Here is a 19,787-nt window from a genome sequence, read left to right as displayed (position 1 = left end):
ATATGTGTGTTTTCAACAGCTATTTTTGAAAAACAAAATTTGGTTGGTTTAATTCTAAAAAAAATTGGGTCGCGATTTAATAACCGTGGCAAAATGTGGGTCCCAGGGTGAGACCAGTTGAGAACCCCTGCATTACATGATGTCTCCTCTAACACACACATTTCCTTAGTTAATGCTATTTAGCATTCAGACAGAAATAATCTACATAACAAATGACAAAAACACAGTTGGTATTTGTTTCACATGTTATGGTTTCCTTTATTCAGACAAAGTTTTTCAGGAAATTTACTTTGATCTCTTGACATGTTTCGACTGCCAACTGTCAGACTTCCTCAGAGGCGTCTGCTGAATGCTTTGATGTGTCGTTATGAGGTCTTTTCAGGCATGGCCAACTTGACACTCCCTGTTGCCTGATGGTTTCTGGAGAAGAGAGTCCCAGGTGTGGGAGAGTAAAAATGTTCACTCATCCCTGTTGATGTTGAAGCTCAGCTTCCTGAGGTCGATGGGGAAACGCAAAAATAATTGGGACAGAAGGAAACAAAGACAAAAGCTGGATCAAAGAAGCCATTTTTCCTGAAAAACGTTGTCTGAATAATTGAAACAAAGTCCGTGTAAAGCAAAAATAAATTTGGGTTAAGATTTTGTCAGACCACAGAAGTATATACAATTAGGTCTCAAAATCATTGAAAAACAAGCACTTCTCTCTGCTCTGAGACGCTGGGGGCGTGTCAGTTAGAGGCGCTGGAACCACGCCCATGTGTGGGAAGGGCTCCGCCTTCATGTACTGTGTCTATGGGAGAGAGCAGTGTGAAAGCAGCTCCAGCATCGATATTGCTTCTCCCATTGGTTTTCCAAAAGTGCTTGGATCGGGCCAAACTTCGGGTCAATGGAAAGGTCTGCTTCGCCCGAGTCCGAATATGTGCATCTCTCCCAAGTAGAGTCAGGACTGCACCCACTAGAGGCGAAATACACAATTGCAGTGCAAAAAAAAGTGCTTATTTCATGTAAAACCAGCGGACACGTTTTATTCCCCCCGAGTCCGAATATGTGGTTTGTTTTCGGCTAGGGGCCGAATTGCGCTCGCTGGAGTGCCTCAGCAGCAGAGGCAGGTTAATGCTAATGATGGCTCTGTTACGTAACGCGGCTATGATTTCTGACACGCCCATAAAATCCCTAACACAGAAATTTGAAACAGTTTGTGAAGCCTAGCTTATCAATAAAATTATAAATAATTAAATGGCTTTGTACATGTTTTAAGGAATACATTTATGACTTATTTAATGTGTTTAGAAGAAAATGGCTGAATTTGCTTTACACGGATTTTAACAGATTATTCAAAGAAGAAGAGAAAATTAACTTACTGGAATTATTCCAATTGTTATTTGTCAGTCTGTAATGGATGCGCACACACTCAAAGAGGTGTGTTGGTCACACATGCCTCATTTGCAGTGAGCGAGGATACAAATAATATTGAAATGTTTAAACGGTTCCACGGTTTGTTTTGGACTAAAAACAAACTGCTAAACAGTAGAGAGAGGACTGCTGCTTCTTTGTCATTCAAGCCAAGCCACTTCCTACGTTTGTCACATTTTGACTTCTGCCTAATAAAGGCTGCTGATGTGGAGACTAAATCTCACTGAAAAACAAGGCCTTAGGACTTTTAAGGAACTGAATTTGTTTTGTTTTTTAACTGAAATCGGGCTGACATGTTTAGCACCGAAACACACACCACATTAATCTAATACAGTGCTTCCCAATCTTTTTTGTCCCGTGTACCCCCTTTGCTTTTTTGTCAGCTCATGTGTGCCCCCTCTTCATATCATAAGTACACTCTTCATAATTTCACATATGCTTTTTCATTTGTGGAACAGCGAGCTCTCCTAACCCTATAAATGCGTCTTGAACATTGGTTGACTAAGGCTTCATCTACAAATTCAAAACAATGAGTGTAATTTAACGTAAAAATGTATTTTATTTTTAAATTACCAATGCAACTTTTATGTAATTACTTCAATAGTAAGAAAATGTGGCTTTCGATGTAAAATGTAGCTAATTATTATTGTAAAAAGTGTCATAAAATAGCCTCAGCATAAAATTATCCTGTTTCAATAAATTAAAATAAAATATAGTGGGAGTTTGTAGCAATAGTACTGTTAATTTGTGGTTAATTTTGTCCAAAAAATAGCCTAAAAAGGAACTAGGAACATTTCCTGATTATTTTTGAATTATTAATCAAATCTTTCTGTAATGTGCTCCTGTACCCCTGTTTGGGAACATTTGATCTAATACAACATTTTACAGCCTTGTTAGAGCCCGATTTGTAAAAACTTCCCAAGTTATTATAAAGAAACAATGTAATAAAGCCCAAAATGTAATAACTGGTCAATAATGTAACAAAATGCTGATCCTAAAAACTTTTTGTGTTATATTCATTATTACATTATAGGGCAGCAAATCATTTTCCCCCTAATAGTGTAATAAGGTTATTACATCATGGACTGAGTCAATGATTTATGGATTATCATACACACATGCATATGCGTAAATATAAAACGTAGCATCAGCATCTTCTTACATTTATTGACCAGTTATTACATTTTGGGTTTTATTGCATTTTTTAAAATAATAATTCAGGTCTTGTTACATTTCAGGTCATTTTCTGCATCATGGAGGATAGCTGTGAGATGATGTTATTTTTGTTTTTCTCACACCTAAACTGACCTGTTTTGTCCTCACCTATTTCCCTTCATTTATTCCAGACCACCGGACCGACGCCGCAGAGATGTTTTTGGCATCGCCAACGCCACTCACCTGTCGTTTCGGCGCACACGGCCCCACACAAATAGCAGCACGGTCCCACCTCTTCAAACCGCTGGCAACAGCAGCAACGCCGGGGAGCCGGAGGCAGCAGAGCGAGAGTTTGAGTTTGTGGAGCAGGCGGTGATGGAGCGTGAGCTGCAGATCTCGGGCCTGCAGCCCTTCACGGTTTACCGCATTGACATTCACGCGTGCAACCGCCAAGTGCAGCGGTGCAGCGCAGCAGAGTTTGTGTTCTCCAGAACCAAACCTGCAGGTAGGACTCACATCTATACCACCTGCACTGCTGCTGGTCTAATGTCATGGTAACACTTTGTGCCTCTGTGTTTCCAGAAAAAGCCGATGACATTCCAGGAAAAGTGAGCTGGGAGGGGAAGGAGGAGTCTGTATTCCTGCACTGGGCGGAGCCTCCTCACCCCAATGGACTCATCCTCATGTATGAGATCAAGTTCAAACTGGGCGCAGAGGTAGCACACCGTCTGCTAAACACCACAACACACTGACAACCAGAGGTGTAAAGAGTACTGATATATCTACTCAAGTAGAAGTACTGTTACTTGATTGAAATTGTACTCAAGTACAAGTATGTCATACATAAAATACTCACGTACAAGTAAAAAGTAGCTCAGTTAAATTAAAAACAGTGCCATGCTAAACGTGTCATGGTGGTAACAACATAATAGGTAGAAACCAGATCCTGAACCATACAAAGTGGCTGGGCTTTGATCAGAAATGCCACGTTCAATGTGCCGTCATAACCTGCTGACCTGAGGTTGGAAACAAAACATGATAATCACAAAAAACATGAATTTACTCAGTAATGGTTGGGTGTTGAAATGTAATAATAACTTTACTTGTTTTAAAATGTACAAATACCCATAAAAGCAATTCAATTACACTAACGTGAGGACTTGTAATCAAGTTACTTTTGCCTCTGTTGACAACGATATTCAAACAGATTCTCTCAATAGCATTGAGCTCTGTTTTTGAGTTTTTCCTCAAAGTTGATATTTTAGTGAAAATAACATAGACCAGTGTATCATTTTTTCTTTTCATTTGAAAAAATAAACAATTCAATTCTGAGAGGGCAGTTGATGGATATTTCTGATCAGCCACTCTGACTTTCTCCTGGCTGGTGAATGCCATGAGGCCATGATACTCAGGATTCTGTGGAAGGTGATGGTGCTCAGTGAGGCCTAATCAAATACAAATGAACTTTAATGAGCATCAACAATGGCTAGCCTGCCTAGCTGCCCCTAAACCTGTAGGATAACCACGATTGAAGGGATATCGCAGTTTGATATCATCATGTTATCACCTTAAACATCAATCATCACTCTATATGAACTCATTTACTTCTCACATTTTAAAGGTCCAGTATTATGCTATTTTTCACCCATCTCCATTTGTTCTAAGAACCCCATCAACATAGTATTTGAGGTTTATTTTCCCAAATGTTTCCACTGTTTTTCTGGAGTTTTAGTCCTCTGAAAAGTCACTTTAATGACATTTCTATAAACAGACTGTTTTGGGGCCTTCATGCATATTCATGAGGGGGCGTGTCTATAGACGCAGAATTCATGCCTCGCTCTTGCTAGCAAGATCAATGATCATTAAAGCGATTTTCTTTTGCTATCCACACACTGTTGTTATGGTTTTTAGCCAAAAAAAAATGCACATTACAGTAAAACACATGGCTATGTATTTAAGCGGCTATTGTGATTGTGAGTCCACAGCAGCAGCGGAGTCATTCAGCTGTTTCAAACACTCACTGGCGTGTTAAGCTGCTAAGTCACTTTACCTTTACATGTATGACAATAAAGTATAATATGTATTCTATATTAAAACGCAGTGTTTGTTTTACCTGTGAGATAGTTTGAGATTGTGACGACACAACGCGAGAAAAATCCAACTGGCCCATTTGGAGCTGACTTTTTACAAAATGTGGAATAACAAGGGAGGAAGGAAACAGAACTTTTTCCACTTTGGCCCTCTGAATGAGGCTAAAGGGATTTACAGTATACAGGGTGGCCTGGGTTTGGTTTGTGTGTATATAGTGGGATTCTTGTCCATCTGTGTACCCTGTGTTCATGTGGCCTATTTTGTTCTTCAATTGTGTGCAGACTTGTAGGGTGAGGTGGTTGGTTGGTTGGGAAGGAGGTAAAGGTAATGAGAATAACATTGATTGTGTTTTTTTGTTCTACTTGGAAGAGAAGCTGCTGCAAAGCTGCAGCTAATGGGGATCCTTATAAATAAACAATAAACTGTAGCAAAACCATTATAAAGTGATTTTAAGAAAACAAAACAAAACAGAAGGAACTGTTCTTTTATTGTTTTCATGTGTAAATATTATAACACTATTAAGTCCCTTTTGGACTAGATGTAGTCACTTCTACCATTTATTATTTCTGAGGCAGCCTGAGTGTAATACTGTGGACCTACAGAGTCTGAACCAAAGACTAATGGTGGGTCAGCCTGGATTAAATGGCAGCCTATATTAATAGCTGATTTGTCTTTGTTTTTGTGTGTGTGTGTGTCTCACAGCCTGAGAAGCACGAGTGCGTCTCTGGTCAAGCGTTTCGAACCCAGCGTGGAATGCGACTTTCTAACCTGAGTCCAGGAAACTACTCAGTGAGAGTGAGAGCGACGTCACTGGCAGGAAACGGCTCGTGGACGCACACCGTGGATCTCTACGTCGCCAAACGTAAGAAACGTCAAAGCCTAACACTGCTTACATCACGTACTGTACATGGTTTGGTCAACAACAACTGGAATAACCAAGGGTTTTTTTTTTTTTTTTTTTTTACACATCAAAGGTTACGACAACTTCCTCTACGCTATGATCTTCGTTCCTCTCGCTATCGTCTTCCTCATCTGCTCAATGGTTGGTTTGCTGGTCGTCCTCAACAAGAAAAGGTGTGCTAACGTTTGTATATTATCTAAATCACACACAGAATTTAGTTTCACACAACAGACTGAAGAGCTAAAATACAACAGTAAAAAATATACAAGATCAAGTCATTAGTTAGTGATTAGTTTGTCAACTTTACATTAGGACATAATAAATCAGACTAGTAAAGCTTTGTCTCAAAGGTAACTTTGGTTTTTAACCATTTTTTTTTTCAATATAAACATTATCTGTAAAACATAATAACAGTAAAGTTATGGTAAATAATCTATTAAGCTTTTAGCCTTCATCTCTCGCCATTCTCAGCTTTTGTTTGTTTATTTTAAGACATTAAAACCATTGTCTTTCTCTACATTGAAAAAAAGAAGAAAAAGAAAAGGAGCAGAAATAAGTAAAACTTATAACATCTGCCCCTTCCATTCACCTTAATAAATCCTTCTCGTAGTCCCTGTGAGGGTAATACAGGTGTTTATGGGGTGATTGGGGGGTCTTTCATCTCCCCCTGCTGTCTTTGGCCAGAAAACAGCACTTGCAAGTTTCCTGCCTCCGACCCGGTGGCAGACGTACTGCCTTACGGCAGCTCAGTACAAACTAATGCTAGATTATGACCAGCCCCGTGGCTGCACACGGTTGTCTACAAATTCACTTTTCTCAAACTTTTATCATGGCAGAGTCAGCAAAAAAAAGGCAGAGAAGACCTTTGTCCAAGGAACGGAGCAACTCCATGCAGTGACAGCTCAGCAGCAACACACAACAATCACACACACTGTTGTCAGGGCAACAGGCACACACTCACAATCCACCGCTCATCAGGCAGCACACACACAAATATCCATCTATCTATCCATCCATCCATTTTCAGAGCTGTTTTGTCAGCACACGAACAAAAACATCACACACATTCCCACACTCCCTTCTGTATTACTCCCACATCATTCATTTATTTTACTTGTCTCTCTTCCTCATACTGCTCACATGGTCACATGGGACTATATGTGTGAATACACCCTTAGTGTCACTGTTGTATTGTAATTTTTCAGTGATCGGTTGCTACGGTCTTCGGAGAGCAAAGGTGCACATGTAGCTGTGGGGCGGGGGGTGCGGAGTGTTTACGACAGTGACATAACCAAAAGGGACCTTTAGGGGGAGCGCTAAGCACATGTTACTTAGTTCTGCTTTAAACAAAGGCAAACTGCAAAACAGTCATTGTCACAACTCATTTGAAAACACAATACAGTTACACCTCTGTCTCATATTTCTTAAACATAATACATTTCACATTCTTAAGTGATCTTGATCATTTGATGTCGTCATTTAGATTGTTCCATAGTCTGACCCCCTGACCTTTCTTTTGTCACTGTTCTTCATTTGGTGTTTTCAGAAATCTCTATTCCTCACAAGTTATAATTACTTTCTCACTGAGCTACTTTAACGTAACTATTCTCAGCTTTGTTGAAATGTGACAAAATGTTATGGGGAGAAAAAAAAATCCCTCATCCTTAAAATATTAAACCATCAAATATGTATATGGCCAGTTGAACCAACAGGTGGCAATATAACCTTTAGTTTTCAGTATAACAGCTTGTGTTTTATCCTTGTTTTAGCCAAATAGTGTTAAGCATTTTTATTTTAAAAACACATTTAAATGACTCACTCTATAGAAATGTGAATAAATACTCATTAATGTATTATTTGTGAAGGATGTCACTGCAGCCATTCATACAGTAACGTAATGTTTGCAGCATAACTTCAGAGAGTTTTCTCACATAATGTTTTTGATGGTTTTCTTTTCCAGTGCTTGTTCAAAGCTGTGATAATAAATATGTGATCATTACACACTGTGAGTGCATCATGTGCGTTTGAGGCTGTGTGCCAGCCAAGGTTTGGAGTCAATGATAATTGTAATCGCGTAATTGATGATTAATTACAATTATGGCATAATTATAATTGAAATTGTAATTGGAAAAAACTGTTTCTGTTATAATCATAGTTAAAATGTAACTGTGATTAATTATAATTGAACTTTAGTAATTGAGGACGTGATTGTAAAAAAATGAATAATTGTAATTGGAAAAAATGCCAGCCACTGTCATGATAATTGATTTGTAATTGAACATGTATAATTGAAGATGTAATTGTAATTGAAAAATGTAATTGACCCCAGCCTATCAGCACCTTTTATTCATGCTTTTGTGTGTGTTGGTCAGGAACAGTGACCGGCTGGGAAACGGAGTCCTGTATGCTTCAGTGAACCCAGAGTACTTCAGTGCTGCAGAGAGTGAGTGACGTTTGTTTGGCAGCTCTTAAAGTGCCGGCGTCATCGCGTGCTGACGTGATGAGCTTTGTTCCCGTTGCAGTGTATGTGCCGGACGACTGGGAGGTGGCCCGAGAAAAGATCGCCCTGAGTCGAGAGCTGGGTCAGGGTTCGTTCGGCATGGTGTACGAGGGCATGGCCAAGGGCGTGGTTAAAGACGAGCCGGAGACTCGCGTCGCCATCAAGACCGTCAACGAGACGGCCAGCATGAGGGAGCGCATCGAGTTCCTCAACGAAGCCTCCGTCATGAAGGAGTTCAACTGTCACCATGTGGTATGTTGGGCGCACACGGTGGACCAGGAGCCCATCTGAAGTCAGCCATTAGTAATCACGTCCTGTCTGTTGCAGGTACGCCTCCTGGGTGTGGTCTCCCAGGGTCAGCCCACCCTGGTCATCATGGAGTTGATGACTAGAGGAGATCTGAAGAGCTACTTACGCTCCCTTCGCCCTAAAGAGGTACAGCACTTATCATACTCCTGGGAACAAAACAAAACAACACTTTAAACCTGGAAAACCCAGTTTATTTCATATTGAGTGTGAAAACAGGTTGAACAGAGGAAAGAATAATTAAACAGGTGTTACACATTGTTTTAGGTCATAAAGTCTAAGTATACCTTAAAACCACTTTTTCTGCTGAATACATCAATGATTTGGTATGAAGTGATGTAGTTTATTGATTCTAGTCCCACTCTTCACATTTTAGTCCAAGGCTGTGTTGTAAATGTAATAATCTACTACTTATACTAAATTTGACAGCAAAATGAGTATGTAGTGCATTTACATTAGATAATACGGAAAGATTCAGTACGTGAGAAATAACCAGATGTTTACTAAATTGGGACATTTTATGCACGGCGGGCACACTACTTATACTCACCTGTCCCATGATGCATTGCAAGCAGAATGTTAAATTGTCCTGGGACCGGCTTCACGCTAAATATCAAACATCCCTTTTTCAAAACAAAAGCGTCTCTTCTTGTGTTTCATTAGGTTTTAACACTTTTATAAATAAGGCTCTTGTTTTGAAGTTAACCTGAAGTTTTGTCAGTAGCACGATGGAGGGTCTCCGAAAATCTCCAAAATATCGACATGAAATGTGTATATGTGAGTTTTATGGATCAATTGACCACATGTTAATATTCTACTTGGTCACATTGTCACTTAAAATGTTTTCAGAACTTTCAAAGGTGGAGAATCAACAGATATATTTAGCCTCAGTGTAATTCAGGTTTTTGTCGTTGGCCGTATACTTCAGTGGGAACACTCATCATCCTAATCCACCTTTGGAATTTCCCCCTAGTGGCAGATCAGCAACAACCTGGAGGTGTACTTACTCTTTAAGGGAGCAAAACAATAACAATGACTATAATAACACAAAAATTTAAACAAACAGCTTTTTCTGTCTTTAAAGTAGTTCTTGAAACAAGAACCTTAAAAAGACTAAAAACATAAACTACTGGATTTTCAAGATCAAACTAGCAAGTTTTAGATTTAGATTAGTGTCGCTGTGCAACATCCTGGAGTTGAGTAAGTCGCTGGAACCCAGCTGGAGAAGCTGAAGGTTTGGAGGAACTTATCCTGTCTGTGTGTGTGTGTGTGTCCGTCCACAGCAGCAGTGGTCCAGCTTATCGCTCCCTCCCCTAAAGACGATGCTTCAGATGGCGGGCCAGATCGCAGATGGCATGGCTTACCTCAACGCCAACAAGTTTGTGCACAGAGATCTGGCTGCCAGGAACTGCATGGTGGCCGAGGACTTCACTGTAAAAATAGGAGGTAGGTAAACCCACAGGGAACGGCACGCAGCTTCCACCTCCCTTGTAAATTCATATATTCCTTTAAAAAAAAAAAAAAAAAGGTCAATTTTAATATTTAAAAAATACAATAATAATAAAAAATAGACTCATGTCATGTTAAAGTGTTTTGTTCCTGACAACAAATATGTATTGTCCAAGTATAACAACTCATGCTTACAATAGTTGAACATCAACAGGGTTCCCATGGATCCTTAAAAAGTCTTAAAAGGCATTCAATTCATGAATCTAAAAATGAGGCCTTAATTGTCATTTAAATGTCGTAAATCAATGTTTGAAATATTTTCTGGTAATTAATTTAGAATTGTTTATTTCGGAGGGAGAATGCATATTAATGGACATAACAGTGCATAAATATGCCAGATATAGCACCAGATTTTATTAGCTAATGTCAAACTTGAAGCATAAATCTAATTTCTGCTCTTTTGTTTTATAAATATGTGAGGTTTTTAAATGGTAGCGTAGTTTCTCTTTATGTGGTGTCTGAACTTTTCCTTTCCCTGATTTATCTTCACCGTCTTTGTCCATTGCTGTCAGACTTCGGTATGACCAGAGACATCTATGAGACGGACTACTACCGCAAAGGAGGCAAAGGTTTGCTCCCTGTCCGATGGATGTCCCCCGAGTCCCTGAAGGATGGAGTGTTCACCACCTACTCGGATGTTTGGTGAGCAGACGAGCAGCATCAGCAGCCATCCATTTTTTTTGGGACTTTATAGTGTGTCCTGATCAAAGCTGACGTCTTCCCTCTGTCCTTTGTGTGGGTGCAGGTCCTTCGGGGTGGTCCTGTGGGAGATCTCCACTCTGGCAGAGCAGCCTTACCAGGGTCTGTCCAACGAACAGGTTCTCCGTTTTGTCATGGAAGGAGGACTGCTGGAGAAACCGCAGAACTGTCCCGACATGCTGTAAGAAACACCCACACTTTGAGTTTGTGTCCAAATACATTCCTTTCAATGCTTTCCATCTTTAAAGCCACATTGCTGACTTTGTGACCTAAAGATTTGACCAATATGAGTTATTTTAAATGATTCCTCGGGCCAATATACAGGGTTTGACAGTATAAATGCCCCGCGTGGGGCTTCCCTCTTAAAATACCGCCCATGTAAGTTTCCATCTTTTTCAGTCAAATAGTTTTTCATCAACAAAGATTGGTTACACATTTGTTACTCTTCGATGGGAATGTTCTCCAATTTTTTTATATCATATCGTGAGTATTTGGCATCGTGAACCTGATATCGTATTTCTCCTAGTGAGACTTCATCTCCCCACAAACACCATCACATGTTTCTTAAAGGTTGAGGAACGTTTCTTAATGAAGTCCAATGAAGGTAAAAGTGTGTTTCTCTGCAGGTTTGAGCTGATGAGAATGTGTTGGCAGTACAACCCTAAGATGCGTCCGTCCTTCGTGGAGATCATCAGCAGCTTGAAGGAGGAGCTGGAGCCGTCCTTCAGAGAGGTCAGTTTCTTCTACAGCTCCGACAACAAGCCTGTGGACGTCCAGCTGCAGGCACAGCTGCACCTGGACCAGCTGGAGGAGGACGAGGGCCACACGGAGCTGGACGCCTCCTCCATGCATACTCAGCCCCAGCAGAGCCCCGCCCCCCAACAGACGCCCCCCTCTCCCACGTCAGAGGCTCCGCCCGTGCCATCACTAGCCCCGCCTTCCCCCTCCTCTCCCTCCACTTCCAGCAACACCACGGACAAGCAGCCTTCAGAGCAGCAGCAGCAGGCGGCCAATGGCCTCTCAGGCTCCAACGTCGCCATGCGAGCGCCTCTGGACGACTTACCACCGTACGCACACATGAACGGAGGGCGCAAAAACGAACGCACGATGCCCCTCCCTCAGTCGTCCGCCTGCTGATTGGCCACATCCACAGGAGCGAGTCTCAGTGTGTGGGAGTACTTTTTTTGTTCTTTTTTAAACACTAGTGTGGTGTGGCAGCACGAGGCACACACTCAGAGGAAGGTTCATGTTCTGCTGTATCTCCACACTTTAGGTTTGGTTGCTACCAGCTCGCTGCAACGAGGGAAGAACATCTCAAAAAAAAAACAATACTGGAAAAGAAAACTAGAAAAATAGTGTGAGGGAGCTCTGGCTTTCTCGTTGTGGCTGAACATATTTTATAAATTGTCCTTTTGTTACTTTTTTTATGTGTTTCCAAATGGGAAATCCAAATGTGTAAAGCCTTTATAAATGACCGTGGTTTGTTGGCTTGTGAACGGGGCATTATGGGGAGAGCTGTTAAGCATATCTAACGAAGAAAAAGCACTTCAGAGAGGACGATGACTATAGGCTGTGAGTGGCTGTTACGCTGAGTCAGCAGCCCACTTAAAGAGAGCGAGTTTAAACGTGCCAAACGTGTTGCCAAATTATTGATTTTATTTTTCTTACATGATTTTGAATAAACCTGTAAATTGGCAGTCAGAGGAGCAGCTCTCCTTTTTTACGGCTGCTCCGTCTCTGCTGCTATTGATCAAATTGACGTCATTTTTGCGTTGCTAATGCTGAATCCTCTCACAGGGAGCGTCTTTTTTTTTTTTTTTTTTTTTTCACAAAATGCTGTTCCACTAATGGTTAACTGGCCGAACGGGAAGCAAAAATCTACTACATGGAAGGATGAGTGGCGGGCCGCCATCAGAGGCCTACAAACATTAAAACATCTCCTCTTGGGCAGCACGTTTATGTACACACCAGTTCTTGTTTTTTTGTGTCACTTTTTCTAACTTTTCTACAGTTGGAGATGTTCATCGTGTACAGAAAGAAGCTGCTATTCCTTATCTCTCTTGTGGTTGTAATATAGTCGATATCTATATATTAAAAAGAGAAAAAGGCTCCTTCAGGTCAGATCTTTGATTGTTTTCATGAGTCATTTTTTTAGTGCTTGTTGTTGTGTTGCAGTGTTTTTCAGCTGCTTTTGTGTTTCGTTTGTTTTTTGCCTCAAAGCTACAACAGTTCTGTCTTGTGCTGGAAAACACCAACCATTTAGCCCCGCCCCCTCCTTCACGTTACGATTGAGACGACGTGGACATGCTGTGTGCGCTGAGGCCAGGCGTTCTAATTAAATCTCAGGTCAAGGAGAGAAGTTGAAGCCTGTTCTGCTTTCATTTTAGACTTTTCCTTTGTGTGCGTGCGTGCGTGTGTGTGTGTGTGCGTGCGTGTCCTTAACTCCTCTCTGTTATTGTTATTTTTATTTGGTTTTTCTTTGGTCTTGCTGTCTTTTCATTATTGCCCAGTTCTAAAATATTAATAATAATATTAATAATTGACGCAGAACTTCAAACCCCCTCAAAAATCCATCCAAACAAAAGCTTTATTTGGAATCAAAGTTTTATTTTTTTATTGAACCTTTTTTTGAGGAATTGTTGTCACACATTTTAACCTGGTCCTCAAACTTTTATTTTTATTCCCCTCCTCATTCCACGTCCGCTTTATTTATTCCCGGTTTGATTTTTTTTATTCCTGATGTGTTGAATTTGTTCTCCTGACTCTGTGCTTTAGTTGGTTCTTGTGGCGCTAACACACTGGTGTAAAATGAGACCAGGATAGAACAGGAACCAGCACTGAGACCCTGCGTTTTACTCAACAATTTAAAAAAATAAAGCGCACAATGAGGTTAAATGAAGAAAAAGGCCTATTCAGTGTACAGTGAAAGAACTGGACCTTCCTGATGTTCCTTATTATTCTCCAGGTGTTGAAAAACACCTCAGCTTTCAGACCCATCATTCAGATGATTTTTCGGCTCCTTTTCCAGGACGGTTTTTTCTTGTAATTCCTTCTACCATCTACCTCGTTCTTTTTCTCTGACCTTATTTACATGTACAGTGAAACTAAACACCTCATTTGTGTTTGTGTGGCTGGCATGATCATCTCATTGTTGTGAAAGGATCCAAATCAAACCACAACCTGAACCATCTCAGAGGTAAATTGGGGACCAAGCAAGAAAAAAAAGAAGAGTTAAAGTATGTTCTTTGTTGGCCTTTAATCTGACCATAAGTTTATTGATGACGCTGTAACGAATGCGATATCTTGATAGTAGATAATGTTCCTGTTTCTGAGGAGTTGGAAGTGTTTTTTTTTTTTCAGGGTAAAGACAGAAAACTTATTCTAGATGGTAAATGGACTTGATTTTATATAGCGCTTTATCACCACACTGAAGCAGTCTCAAAGCGCTTTACATATCAGCTCATTCACCCAATCACTCTCACATTCACACACCAGTGGGACAGGACTGCCATGCAAGGCGCTAGTCGACCACTGGGAGCAACTTAGGGTTCAGTGTCTTGCCCAAGGACACTTCGACACATAGTCAGGTACTGGGATCGAACCCCCAACCTCTCGATCAGAAGACAACCCTCTACCACCTGAGCCACAGTTGCTCCTCGATCAATTTTCTGTAAGATTAATATTTATATAAACAATTGTCCAGCTTTGATCTATAACTTTTTTGTTTTTATTTTGCCCTGTTTGATGAAATTCCTGTTAATTAAAAAAAATACTAAAACTTGTTATAATCAAGGTTTGTATAAGACGATCTGTTGGGTTTAATTAAAGCAACAGTTCAGCGTTGTGTAATGTGTTAAAGGACGTTTAATTACTCCAAAATGTTGCACTGTACACTTAATTTCTTTAACATATTATAATAAGGCTGACTGTATGTTGAAGCAGCCTGTTTTAAGGCCCCAAACTACTACTGCATCAAATCCTCCATCCATCCATACTATATATATATGATGTTAATATCATTTTTCTACAGTATTCCATGCCTTCTACTGTAAATAACTGACCACAACAGAGGCCACGCACCTCAGTTTAAAAATATTAATTTCCTCACTTTGAAATTTTTATGATACAGACAGAAACATTTCACATTATTCAATGAAAATGTATAATTAAGTATGACATCATGTGGTAGAAGTATGTAAAAAATAATAATGCAGAAAAAAATAGAATAAATAAAAGCTTTACATTATCTAAATACTGATCAGTTTTTTTTTTTTTTCTGTAAGTTCTAAACACTATTTGTGTTTGTTTTATCAACATGATCTTAGAGCTGTTGCCATGGTGATGATGACGATGGGAGTAAAAAGCCCTTTTTTTTTTTCAGCCCTGCCTGCAGCTCTTAGGCTCAGGACGGGTGGTTCGGAGCTTGTGGTCTGACTGGTCTTTTTTTAACCACTGGAACATGTCACACATCCAACCAGCCAACATCCAACCAGCCAACATCCGCTGATCCTTCTCTTCTCGCGTTACAATCCTGCTCACTTTGTTGTCTCTGCGTTAATGTGTGTAAATTATTCCTGACCTTCCAACTTTGTGCTTCACATGAACTAATTGACTGAGGTTGTTTTTTTTTTTGTACATGCGTTTGTAAGAATTATCTTTTCCTGTTACTAATGAAATGTTAACAGGAAAAATGATTGGCTGAAGGAAAAGGAGAATGCCTGTTTCTCTGATCTGATCTCCTTTTTTTTTTTTTTTTTTACACAAAATTTAAGATAAATAAAAATGTATGCAAACAGGTTTCTTGCTTGTTTTTTTTGTGTGTGTCAGCTGAATATCAAATGCTTGGGATTCTTTTTTTTTAGGGAGAGGGAGGAGACATTTCTGTTATAAAAGCATTCTTTATTGATTTAATGGAATCTAATTTTCTGAAATTTTTAATTTGGGGTTTTTATAAGGTGTAAGCCATATTCATAAGAATTAAAACAACTAAAGGCTTGAAATATCTCACTTTGACTCCAGCCCAGAATGTAGTTTTTCTCAGCATTGGTTGTTATTTAGTGTCCCTCTTCCATTTAGCTTGAAACATGACTCACAATGTGTCTTCTTTTGTGATGATACGTAATTCTGGCATAATTGTATTTTTTTTTTTAACTGTTGCTGGCAAAATTGCAACTGTAATTGTAATTGCCATAGAAATTCTATAAATATTGTCAATAATAATTTAAATGCAAAACTCACGAACCATGTTACAGTTCTATGTACAGTTCAACATATATGTAGTTAACAAATATTAAAATATGTTTCAAATCATACTTTACCACATTTTACCATTAAAGGGGAAATCTTATACTTATTTTTCACCTTTTATAACAGTTACATGTGCTCTAAATGACATCTGTGCTGGGGTTTGGTCAAAATATAACATGAGGTTTATGACCCTGTATCATCCAGCTCTTTCAGAGCGCTCCGTTTTGGAGGGTGTGTCCCTGGAGTTACAAAGACCTCCCCTTCTCTTCCCCAGGGTGTGCCGAAACAAGTTCAGGTCAGGGTCAGCTTTGAGCTTCCATGGCAACTAGTCAGCGTGACCCCTGAGAAAAACATGGCTTCCGGAGACCACACAGCGGTGCAGCCGTATCAATATGAACCTGAATCCGACCCTGAGGGAGAAGGCTCTCCCTAAGTAGTACGTCAACCAAGACCTCAGGGAGACGTTTCTCAATGGTAACTTATCGACTTCATGTCGTCTTTACGTTTTATTCGTACGCCGTAAAAAGTTGTGTATTTACTTTTACGGTAGCCATCCCTCCTTATCTAGTGAGAAAAACAATGGCGGACTTTCGCAAAAGTTTTCATCAGGTTGGGGGTGGAGCCCATGGGTGGAGATACCAGCGGAGGGGAGGGTATTTTCGTTCCAGATTTAGTTTGTGACATCACAAACTGAGAAAATTTGAAACAGGGCACTTTTCTGTGTTGTAAGACTTACACAGACCACAAACATAGGACTGGATGGTTTATTTCACATGTTGTGTGCCGGTGGACACTCACGTTACCTCATATGTGTTCAAAAACACTGCAAAAGTGGACTTTTCATATGTTCCCTTTGAAAAAAAATTTTAAATCAAGAGGTATACACAAAAAAAGGCTCAGATGCTCACGCCCAAAATATTAAAACCTATATTTTCATAGATTAGGAATAGATGGAAAAGAAATTAGATGATAGATATTTGTTCTGAGTGTATTTTACAGCTGATTTAGGACTCGATATTATCAGAGATGCTAACAGAAATCTATCCTCAAAGCTGTAAGTTTGACCACGTATAACATAACATAATGTAACCAAGGAGCAGACGACTTTTTGACAGCAGTTTATTATCAGTCCAAATAAAACAAAATATTATGAGAATAAATACAGTCAACCTCATATCATTTATTCACACCCAAACAAAACTGACATATGTACCAAGCAAAATAAAAGACTCAGAAAAAAATAAATGATTCAAATCCAATAAGCTTGTGCTTTTATAGACTCTGTCTCAGCCCATGATATATAAAAAAAATAGTTAAACAATCTTGTTTCAAAAAAATATAGTCCTTTCAATAAAAAAATAAACAGATGTCCTTCGATTTTTGTTTTTTGTTTTTTTTTTTTAAAATGAAAATTTCTGGACAGCAAAACTAAATTACATAGCTCTTAATGTACAAAAAGAAATTACCATCTTTTCTTAAGCTACTGAACGCAGCAGCTAACTAGCGATTAGCTTAAATAGCGATTAGCTTAAATAGCGATTAGCTTAAATAGTGATTAGCTTAAATAGCGATTAGCTTAAATAGCGATTAGCATGCTAGTAACATTCCATCAGAAAATACAACTTAACAAGACATTTAAATGTATATTCCATGACAGTCAATTGCAGTACAGTCAGTGTTACACCGTGAATATTTTCAGCTCACCTAGCAGGGAATATTTAAGTAGACTGTATGAAGCAGGCACGGATGGAGACGACAGACAACACACGTGTCTACCACAGCTAGAGCCATCTGAGCATGCGCAGATTCTGCTCCGGTTGCCATGGTTATCAACTGTCATAAAGCACAACTTAATAGAAGATGAAAGCAGCTTCTGAAGTAGTTCTAAGACAAAGTCTGGTGATAAACTACATGTTTTATCCTCCCCATCAGAGTGAATAACTAAAGACGAACACAAACAAATAAAGTGTAATATTTTAAATATGCATTTTACATCTCGACCACTAGGGGCTCCCCGTGAGCAATGTGTGAGATTTTACAGCAATACGACTTTTTTTTTTTTTTTCTTTCTTTCTTTTTCTTGGATTGAATTACTTGAGTTTTGTCAGATGAAGTTTAATTTTAAAAGAAAAGATGAAAGTAAATAATTTTGTGTGAGTCAGTTTTGATGTTGGCATAATATTATATTCATAAGTGTAGATAATTAAACTTAGCCACGTTTTTTACTATTTCTAATTATTTTTTTATGGATAAAAAGTAAATTCGATAGACAAGCATTGAATTCTAATTTATTTCTCTTCCTTTGAAAATAAATGATATTGTTAAGTGTATCTCACCTGAAAGATATGAAAGAAGATGTGTGTGTTTGCTGATCACTCCAAAGGCTAAAGAAATGTTAAATAATATCCATGTAATAATTTCTTACATCAACCTTTTGATATTGATTTGATTGACTGTTCAGTTTGTGATATTCATAGTAAGTTTTATTTTGTTTTATTTTATTTACATGTAAGCAAACAAAAATATTTTGGATTTTATTATAGGGTTGAGATTTTGGGTCAGGATTCTGGTTTTTCATCTCTTGACTTTTTTAGACTAAGTTTGGTTTTATTTGTTTTATGTATATCATCATATAAGTTTTTATTATTTTACTTATAGAGGATGAAGAGCGAGATTGCAGCGGTGGTTTCCTTCCTGAAAAGGCTGGTGAAATTAAAGAATAAGGTGGAGGTGGAGAAAATGGATTTGTTTGCTGAGAGGCTAACAGTGGTGCTGCAGGAGAAGTTTGAGGGACACTGGGTCCCTGAAAAGCCCAGCAAAGGCCAGGCGTACAGGTACGCTCAGTGGGACACCCATGGTTTGTGGGTCATTAACATTGTGACAATTGAATAATTAAGGAACAATTGGTAAACATTTCAGAATTCTTTAAGACCAAAGTGCATGTGATGTCCTGAAAATGTGTTGAAATGACATGGAGTGACCCTAGCTGTCCTCTGGTCAGCCTCAGCAGCTAAAAGTGCTGATCCTTGTGTGTTTTTCAGGTGCATCAGAGTGAACGCGTTCCACAAATATGACCCAGAGCTGCTGCGTGCCTGCAGGGAAAGTGGGGTTCACTACGGTGACCTGGGGCTGCCCTGGGAAATCACTCTGTGGGTGGATCCAGGAGAGGTTTGTGGCAGGTGAGGAACAAAAACACACAATTATTCTTCACTCTGTTTTTAGACTTTCTATTCCTAGGTTTGGTTTATTGGTTTATTGGTCAGTCAGAGCATAAACAGTATTCACTCTGGTCAGACCAAGCTTATGTTTAGCCCCACCCCCATTTGAAGTCTGGTTTACAAAGTACAATATTTATTGATAATCAAAGAAAAATAATATACATTAGGGCCTCTGATTATCCATGATCGTGGAATTCATGTTCTGAATCATAAAATTAAATCCAAACCTTTTTAGTTTTTTCTCTTTATTTAAAATCTGGTCCCAATATGACATGGAAATGCTTCACATGCATGTTTTAGGACAATATCACACATATACATGCAATTTTTCTTCCATAAATAGCGAGTGTTACATACACAATCTCGATCATAATCTCGCTCTACGTAAACACATGGCTGGGTGGGATTTTGTGCAAAACTTGAGGGTGAGTCCAAAAGGAAACAGCTAAATGACACAGACTAAACCCTCATGTTTTGGGACCATATCAAACATTTCCAAGGTATTTTTCCTGTAAAATGGGGGGCTGGCCATTTTAACATTTAATCTGATATGTGGGAGGGGTCAGATATTGGTATGTTCATGTCAGATATGTGTGTCTGGGATCATACTGTTCAGCCATTGGTCGTGTCTATTATTAAAATCAAACTCAAATAGTTTGTCATTGAACTGACATGTGTGTGTGTGTGTGTGTGTGTGTGTGTTATTGTTGCACAGGTACGGAGAGCAGAATTTTGATTTCTCAATTGC

General features: G+C 39.2%; 3 protein-coding genes across 5 annotated transcripts in view; all 3 read left to right on the top strand.

Annotated features, from left to right (window-relative positions):
* Positions 1 to 12,396, top strand: part of LOC114458354 (insulin-like growth factor 1 receptor) — a 30,226-nt gene extending 17,830 nt beyond the window's left edge. The window contains exons 7-17 of one of the 2 annotated variants that reach the window (XM_028440740.1): positions 2,760 to 3,073; positions 3,151 to 3,284; positions 5,362 to 5,521; positions 5,634 to 5,733; positions 7,933 to 8,003; positions 8,083 to 8,312; positions 8,388 to 8,495; positions 9,650 to 9,812; positions 10,388 to 10,517; positions 10,621 to 10,755; positions 11,201 to 12,396. In XM_028440740.1, the coding sequence (XP_028296541.1) occupies positions 2,760 to 3,073; positions 3,151 to 3,284; positions 5,362 to 5,521; positions 5,634 to 5,733; positions 7,933 to 8,003; positions 8,083 to 8,312; positions 8,388 to 8,495; positions 9,650 to 9,812; positions 10,388 to 10,517; positions 10,621 to 10,755; positions 11,201 to 11,711 (2,056 nt within the window). In that variant the 3' untranslated portion in view covers positions 11,712 to 12,396. The remainder of the gene's footprint in view (positions 1 to 2,759; positions 3,074 to 3,150; positions 3,285 to 5,361; positions 5,522 to 5,633; positions 5,734 to 7,932; positions 8,004 to 8,082; positions 8,313 to 8,387; positions 8,496 to 9,649; positions 9,813 to 10,387; positions 10,518 to 10,620; positions 10,756 to 11,200) is intronic. The other variant, XM_028440746.1, reaches the window with a different exon arrangement.
* Positions 1 to 19,787, top strand: part of LOC114458385 (synaptosomal-associated protein 25-A-like) — a 160,665-nt gene that overhangs the window by 31,173 nt on the left and 109,705 nt on the right. The gene's annotated exons all lie outside the window — the stretch shown is intronic.
* Positions 17,684 to 19,004, top strand: LOC114458410 (protein BTG3-like). The gene is made up of 3 exons (XM_028440780.1): positions 17,684 to 17,787; positions 18,480 to 18,655; positions 18,863 to 19,004. Exons 2-3 carry the CDS (start codon positions 18,483 to 18,485, stop codon positions 19,002 to 19,004), a joined length of 315 nt encoding a protein of 104 aa, XP_028296581.1. The 5' UTR covers positions 17,684 to 17,787; positions 18,480 to 18,482.

Source organism: Gouania willdenowi, chromosome 3 (genome assembly GCF_900634775.1).
Source record: "Gouania willdenowi chromosome 3, fGouWil2.1, whole genome shotgun sequence".
NCBI lineage: Eukaryota > Metazoa > Chordata > Actinopteri > Blenniiformes > Gobiesocidae > Gouania > Gouania willdenowi.
The sequence above is the reverse complement of the archived record's forward strand: the minus strand, read 5'-3'. Positions and strand labels throughout refer to the sequence as shown.

Coding starts and splice junctions, on each gene's coding strand:
- LOC114458410 (XM_028440780.1), top strand. CDS start 18,483: ATGAAGAGCGAGATTGCAGCGGTGGTTTCCTTCCTGAAAAGGCTGGTG. Junction 18,656..18,862: donor AGCAAAGGCCAGGCGTACAG/GTACGCTCAGTG, acceptor TGTGTTTTTCAG/GTGCATCAGAGTGAACGCGT.